Genomic DNA, 8,427 nt, shown 5'->3' with positions numbered 1-8,427 from the left:
TTTAATTTTTTTCCCGTCAAGTCATTAATTTTAATACCTATTGTTTTGCTCAAAAATCAAGACAATCATTTTATTTTGATTGTAACTTCATTAGTTTTCATGCTAACGACTTTTACTACCACTCAATTTAAAAGTCTTTTTAAGAACTTTAATAAGTGTTGTATAAGTTTTCCTCGAAAAACCTTTAATTTTTCCGCTACAGGACGTTGAACGTTTCGATTAACTTCAACTTCTGGGAGTCATAACTCGGGTTCTATACCACCTACAAAAATAAAAAAAGCAATCTCTTTGCTATTTAATTACCTTCATTTTTGCTTATGATCATTTTTTTGATAAAACTTGTAGTTTTTGAGATATTCGCGAAAAATGGCTCAAAAACATGCATTTTTTGGGCTATCTGACAAGAATAATCAGTCAATAATCGATTTATATTATGATAATGGGATTTTCATTAAATTTTATGTGGGGATCATTATATTAAATCATCAAATTTATGGAGATAAGAAGTATTTGCTTTATTTGTTAATAAAAACGTGATAGTCGAAATAATGAAACAATCGATCCAAAAATGACTTTTAGCTGTCAGTCAGCACATGTTGCTAAAAATGGCTCGATTAAAATCTTTCAAGGTGAGCAATTTAACACAGAAATTCTGAACATTCCTATAATAAACATTACATATTTAATGTTCATATACAATTTTTAATTAATATGTTTACAAACATAAAAGTATTTCCAATCGTTCAAGTTTGCGCACCAAATTCGAAGTAAATATATTATATGAATGAACTGATACAGGTGTTACACGCATTTCACTTCGAACATTTTGAATTTATCTTAGATCTAAGCCAAGGAAGAAAAGTATGGAAAAGATACCATCAAAAGCTTCAAGAGTTAGCGATGCGATATCGACCACCGATTCTTGTCCAGAAACCAACTGTGCACGTGGAAGTAAAAAAAATGACGGGGCCTGTGCGCCGTGCTGTGTCACCAAATTACCTGGAAAAGTTTCATCGAGGAGGTAAGCGACTGAAAATTATCCAAAAGATGACGGCAACCATTCAAATATTTTCCCAGAAAATATTTGAGTGGTGTTTCTTTCTAAATATTGAATATAAAGTCTGGAGATGGCGATATGAAGACTTTTATTTTTGCCAGCAATTTTTACTTGCATAAAATCACTATTTAAAGTCTTGTTTCAGATCAAAATCCATGATGACTGACAGTGATTTCGAAAAAATCAAGGATCAACTGCGCAAAGCCAGAAAAAAGCTAGACGAAGCCGTCGCCATGGTCAGCAGAACTGTTTCTTCCTCTTCCTACGCTTTTTCCGCCGGCAGATTGACCTCCGAAACCGACGCTTTCCCTAGTTCCAGCTACAATGCGGCTAGAACTTCTAAAAAGCCTTCCTTTGAACCCACAAAATTCCACAATTTCCAGAATTGCCCGCTAAGGGACATGACGAACATGACGAGTGCGTACAACAGGTTTAAAAACACCACTGAAAGTGCACTATGCTTGGACTCGTGCTCGAGTGTGTAAGTTTGCTTAGTATAGTAAAGCAGTATTAACCACTCCTGTTTTTCACTTTAGGCAAATACCACCTTGCGTTTCCAAAGAAGCCTTAAAAAAGAAACCAGAACAGCAACAAAGCTTCTTCAGAAGAACAATAGACCTCAATCCATCCACAACAACTTGCACTCCCATGCTTCCATGCGATATACCCTCAATAACATCGAGACGAGAAGTGCCTCCTCCATCATCGGCCAAAAGTTTACCAACTTCCTCTACCAAGATCGACGGAAGTCAGCGCAGAATTAACTTGAACAGAGGCTTCATTGATTTTACCGCTTCCAAAGACGAAAGATATCGAAGGCCTAGGGAAAAGGACGATAGAAAAGGTAACATAGATTGCGCAACGAAGCAGGCCAGAAGCGGGGAATTCAACGCCTTGTGCTCGACGATGTGCCTAAATATGTAAGTTTGCGAATATATTTAGTAAGATATAGCAAACTATTTATATACTTGTAGGGATCCTCCACCTTGCACCATAGAAGAGACCCTGAAAAAAAGATCAGAAGAACTTCAAAATTTAGTGCGCACGCTATCTGCAAGCGCAAATTTGTCTTCTGTACCCTGCACGCCCATGCTTCCCTGTGACATGCTCCCTGACAGCGGGTATGTGAGGTTCAACAGAAACATTGATAGGAAGCGAATGAACATGTGCAAAGCAAGTCAAACGGATGCTTTAGATCCGTTATGTTCCAATATGTGCCTGAACACGTAAGTTCCAGTATAATTTTTAAATAACTGCTAATAGCAATCTATTTCTCATAATTTCATGACTATCTCTGAGGTGTATTAAACACGTTTGAAGAATATTTGAATGATTCGTGTTTTGCTCAGTCCTAGGATTGTTGCGGAAACTTCCTTTCTATTAAATTTGATGTGAATTTTAGTGATCCACCGCCCTGCAAAGCAGAAGAAATTCCTAATAGATATACAGGAGTGCAACCTAGCTCATATAGGCCATCAGCAAGTCCAAAACCAACTACCTCGGTGACACCAGGACAAAGTTGTGTTTCTGCTGCCGTGCAGTCAGAAAGGAGTCTACCAACTTCCTCCACGAAAATCGAGGAAAGTCCACCAACAACCAACAACGAGTTAAACTCAACACCTGAGGCCGAGGTCAAGCAAACCAAAACGAATGAAGGTGAAGCTAATACTGGTAAAAAGGAACCTCCTATGAAGCAAGATATAAAAGATGTTACTTTGGCACCTAATAATGAACCATTGGAAATTAAGAAAGATTCTAAAAACAGCGAAAATGATACGAAAGTGAGAAACCAAGATGAAGCCGAACAAAACGCAAATGAAGAAAATCAAAACGAACCTGAGAAAAAACAAGAGGATAAAAAATTGTCGCAAAACTGCAGCACGCAAACTGAACAAATTAAGAAATCCATTTTTAAGATAAAGAAAAAATAAATGTTACTATTCTAGAGCATCTTTATTTCAACTAGATATTGCCCCATATAAAAAAATCTTTGAATCAAGTCAAGTCAAACAATTTCTGTAAATATCTTTGGCTATAATTAAAATGAAGAAAAATTATTAATTCCTCTTACTCCAATCCTTTAGATAAATTGAAAATATGTATTTTCATACACTTTAACAAGCCTCAAAAACTCAAAGAACCAGAAATTCTAGATTTTTACGTTACGTAAAACAGAAGAAAAATTGTAACGACTTTGGTAATAGAATCTATCCCCACATTAAAAGAAAACATGGAGAACTCGCAACGTCTTTTTGGACAATGTTACCTTTTATCTTTGGATATTTCCTTACCAAGCATTTTCCGAAAGATAATAATTGCGCTGAAAACATTTTCTATGTCTTGCTTAAGTTTGCCTTAATAATTAAGAAACAGTATAATACGCAATAATAATAACTACTGTTTTCTACCTTAGGCGAATTCCTCCTTGTGTGTCCAAAGAAGTACTAATAGAGGATCTAGAACAGAGCTCACCACAGCGAATAGTAAGTCCAAATCCATCGGCAGTATCCTGTGTCCCCATATATCCTTGTGAGATACTTTCAATAACATCACGTCACGATTTGGTTCGTTCGCCAGCAAAATCAGCAAAGAATTTTCCATTTTCATCAACCAAAATAGAGCAACCTATTCGAGAAATTAACATTGAGAGAATTAATGTTGGTTCAAAGGCCAACGAAGATGAAAGTTGTCAGAGATTTAAAGAAAATTATGGAAAATTTAATTATTCCCGCTCGACGACGTTCTCAAATATGTAAGTTTATCAGCAGTTAGTTCTGGTAGGATTGTTAAAATATTTCTAAATCCATAGCAATTAGCAAATCGTATGCTTAAGCATTATTAATAAGCAGATGATAACGATGATAATTTGGAATCATTATAAATGTGTACAACAATTTTTCACACATCTAAATTATTCCATCCATCATATATTATGGTTAATATTTCGGTAACTATGACGTCACACAGGCATTTCATTTGACCTAATTTATTTCCATATAACGAGCGTTCAAATAAAAACGTGGTCAAGTTGGTTCTGAAAATTTGGACGTAGGGCGTAGCGTATAGCAAATGAACTTAAACGTCATCTGTCAAAGCGCTATATCGCCGCTATCAATTTGAATATTTTCGTTTTAAAAAGCGTTTAAAATGGTGTTTTCTCAAGAACAAAAAGTGTTTATCATAGAGTCCTACTTTAGAAATGGACGCAAGATTGATGGAATATGGAAGTATTCTATTGAGGAATGTTTCATAGAATTTCAAAATCAATTTCCCGGCGTTGTTGAGTACAAAATTTTTCAAAGTGCAGTTCAGCGTTGTGTTAATGTTTTTCGTGAAACGGGCAGTGTAACAAGAAAAGAAGGAAGCGGCCGACCTAAAAAGCGGACTGAAGAATTAAAAGAAAATGTCCAACAAATAATGGAAAATGCGCCAAGAACTTCTGTACGTGTTTTATCACAAATGGTGGGAGTATCAGTCGGTACCTGCCACACAGTGTTAAAAAAAGATTTGCGTTTGTTCTCCTATCGTTTAACTTGTCAGCAAGAACTTCATGAAGTTGATTTTCCGCGACGGGCTGTATTTTGTGAATGGTTTTTAAACAACTACGGTGAACTTCATAATATCACCTTTTTTTCTGATGAAGCCTGGTTTCATTTAAGTGGTTACGTAAACTCACAGAATATGAGAATGTGGTCTTCTGAAAAACCAGATAACTTTTTTGTCGAGGGCCCTCTACACGCTCAAAAAATTGGAGTTTGGTGTGCTCTCAATCGAAGGAGGATTTATGGACCTATTTTTTTTAATGGTACTCTTACTGCGCAAAGGTATAGAGAAGAAATTATCGCTCCTTTTGTTAACCAGCTGGAAGAAAACGAAATTACAAACTTTTACTTTCAACAAGATGGCGCAAGGGCACATACGGCAGGCGAGACGATGAATATGTTGAGGGAAGTTTTCCAAAATCGACTAATAAGTCTCAATGCTGAACATGAATTTCCACCGAGGTCATGTGATATTACGCCGTGTGATTTCTTTTTGTGGCCTTACCTTAAAAACACTATTTTTGAACTGCCTATTCCTGATTTAAACCATCTGCAGGCTCGACTTATAGACAAGATTCGTGAAATTAACAATACCCCGAGCATCTTAGAAAATGTCTTTAATTCTTTGAGGAACAGGTGTGAAAAGTGCTTGGAACAAGGAGGGGGACACTTTCAGCAGCTGCTTTAATTTATTGTTATAACAAGGAGGGGGACACTTTCCGCAGCTCCTTTAATTGTTTGTTATTGTTATCACGATTATTCTTTAAAATAAAGTTATATAGTCATTAACGTTATTGAAACTGACAGCTGCTATACAGCTCGTTGAGAATTGAGGTTAAGTTGGTCGCTATAAGCTACTCCCTACGTCCAATGTGTCAGAGCCAACTTCGACCACGTTTTTATTTGAACGCTCGTTATAACACAAAATGTATTGACCCAACATCTTAGCTTTTGTGTATTTTTAGAGACCCTTCATCATGCACACTGGAGGAACACCTGAGAAAGAAATCCATGAAAGGGAAAGATTCCTTGGACAGGTTACCAAGTGCTTTTGCAGTCCCCTGTAAACCCATGTTTCCTTGTGAAATTCCTTCTGTGGCATCAAGGAAAGACATCGATCGTCCACCACCACCATGGTCGACAAAAAGTTTACCCACTTCCTCTACGAGAATCATTGAAACCCTACAAAGTAGTAGCTCTTCCTCTAGAACAAACGACAACAGCGGATATAGATTTAGGGATGATATTGACGTTGATAGAAGACAAGCAGACAAACAGTTTACATCGAGTCGAATCCACGGTTCAGGCATCTATGATACATATATCGTGTGAGTTTGCATGGCTTCTTTCAAAGATTTGCTAATTATAAGCTTTGTGGTTGTCATCCTGCTTATTCTCTTAACGTTCAAAATCGGATTTTCAGGGGGGGGGGGGTGTCTTTGAACCACGAGCACCATTGCACCCTGGAGAAAAATAAAATCAAACTTACTAGACTTTATGGTTTTGGGAATGCTTCTTCAGGTGATGCCTACAGAATTTGAAAAAAGTCATTCACACCACGGAAACGGATTTTAAAACAGATGAAAACTAGTAAATTTGATTTGATTCCTCACCCGTGTGGAATGGTGCCTGTTGTTCAAAGATACCTCTTCGAAAAATGGTCAGGAGTGGTTTTGTCATATCATTGCATGCTAAATCATTGCACCAGTATTACAAATCGGGTGTGATCTAGCTGATTTTAATCCTACTATTTCAAAACCAGCACTTCATTTACTAACAACTACATTGCAGAACTAAAATCTTTCGTCGGAACAAACAATGAAATATGTTTTCCCAACAATATTCCTTAGGGCTTAGATACTGAACGTGAAACCCAGTTTTTGATCTATTATTGAATATATGAACCCAATTTACACTTTTTAAATGTGGTGTGTTTTAGGAACCCATCACCCTACGCGTCACAAGAAACTTCAACTATGGTGATAGGGACGCAGCAAAGCTCACATGAGCCATTGGCAAAATCAAGTTCATTCGTCGTTCCATGTACCCCCATGTTTCCATGCGACATACCTTCGATAATGTCAAGAGAGAAAGTTTGGACAGACGAAGATGACGAAGGCAGAAAGCCAGTTGTGGAGATTCCATTTACTAAAAGAATTATTTTAGGTTCCAAAACCAACGCTGGCAAATGTGATTCATTTTCAAACCAAGATGTTGCTGCATCATGCAGTAAGAATGAATTCAATTTCAAAACTAATAGTGACAAGAATTCAGGATATAAACCCGACCAATTTGTTAAGAACAAAAGCGTTATAGGCAAAGATGGCAGATTCGTCAGTAATCAAAACCAAATGGTGAAGACTATACTGAAATCTACTTCGGAAGAATATACCAATGATCCGATGACGAAGCCACGTGACGTAGAGAAGAAAGTATCTAAGACGCATAGAGTTGTATTTCAGAACAAATAAATTTACTATTACAGTCTTGAGATTTTATTTCGAGGAAGTGGAGGGTACAAATGGGTTAATTTTTAAAATAGTTTCAATTAAAAAACAATATCTTGAATACAAATACAGAATTTACGAAAATATTATATTTACAAAAATTTGTACTTGGGAATAGCTAAATTAAAGTTATACTTACACAGAGATTTTTCAGAATCAAGATTTTTTTCAACCTAGAAAATGATAAAATAACGAGAAAAAAATTTTTAAAAAAAATTAAATTTTTGACCATTTTGGAAATTTTTAAAAATCTTGAGCGACCTCTAAAAAAATTTTTTTGAGCAGATTTTTTGTTTTTGAGCCTCCCTAATATACATATAAAAATAAATTGATAAAAATTAGTACGAAATGAAATTCCGGATGGTGTAGATAACGAGATATTAAACAGATAAAAAATAACTAATACAATTTTTCAAAATTTGACCCCAAAAAAAATTATAGCAGAGCAGAATTTTAGAAAGTTATAGCCTCCAAATATGCGCTTTCTTAGGGCTTTTTAAGTTAATGGCTTGTATATCTATAATCTGAACACCCTGTAGAAATATTTAAAGGCACACGTTGACTACAACGGTGATTTATGCAGTCATATACAGGGTGTTCCTTAATGATATGCGAATATGTAAAGGTGTGATTCTACGTGGAAAATTAATGATAGTTTGTTTTATAAACTATGGTACAAAAATGTTCCCTTGGGAAAATACGGGGTTATTTTAGAAAAAAGAAGGAAATTTATTAATATTTCCGAAATCGCTTGACAATGAGATATTTCAGTGATATTTAGTACGTAGTGTCAGTTAATGTTTTTCAATACAAACATAATTTTTAATTCTAACAGTGGCGTGCGTGTAAGCACTGATTTTTCCTAAATAAAATTTTTTTGAAATCCCCGTTCAATCCGAAAGATAAGAGCTCTCTTGAGTTTTTGTCCTACGATGTGCCGTTTTTGAGTAAAAAAAATAAAACCAGTTGTATTGTCCGTATTTAATTATAGTCCAGACGGTATCTGTTTCAAAAAGCCATATTTGGGTGAATCGTATATCCACTGAGATTTTTGGCTTTTTGGCTTTCAAATATCACTAGAAATGAAAATTTTTCTATGCGCATAAAAAAAACGTGGGCTTAACTTTTGGCGGCACAATATGTTAAAAAAATTCGAAAAATGTCATATTTTTCTTCCTATTTAATTATGTATCTTTTTAAGAGTTGATTTTAGGCGAAAATGGAAGAGGAAAAAAATGTTTGCAATTAAATTTTTTACAATACATGTCTAGTTACAAATCGAATGAATCATGTTTATTATGGTAAAAATCGAAAAAATCGC

The 8,427-nt window shown here is 35.4% G+C and overlaps 1 protein-coding gene across 1 annotated transcript; it reads left to right on the top strand.

Moving 5' to 3' along the window:
- Window positions 1-590: 590 nt before the first annotated feature.
- LOC108917123 lies at window positions 591-7,070 on the top strand. The gene is made up of 8 exons (XM_018723580.1): window positions 591-629; window positions 842-1,021; window positions 1,203-1,538; window positions 1,594-1,977; window positions 2,032-2,283; window positions 2,460-2,939; window positions 5,565-5,927; window positions 6,539-7,070. Exons 2-8 carry the CDS (start codon window positions 864-866, stop codon window positions 7,068-7,070), a joined length of 2,505 nt encoding a protein of 834 aa, XP_018579096.1. The 5' UTR covers window positions 591-629; window positions 842-863.
- Window positions 7,071-8,427: the final 1,357 nt, after the last annotated feature.

Source organism: Anoplophora glabripennis, unplaced genomic scaffold, assembly GCF_000390285.2.
Source record: "Anoplophora glabripennis isolate ALB-LARVAE unplaced genomic scaffold, Agla_2.0 scaffold85, whole genome shotgun sequence".
Lineage (NCBI taxonomy): Eukaryota > Metazoa > Arthropoda > Insecta > Coleoptera > Cerambycidae > Anoplophora > Anoplophora glabripennis.
The sequence above is the reverse complement of the archived record's forward strand: the minus strand, read 5'-3'. Positions and strand labels throughout refer to the sequence as shown.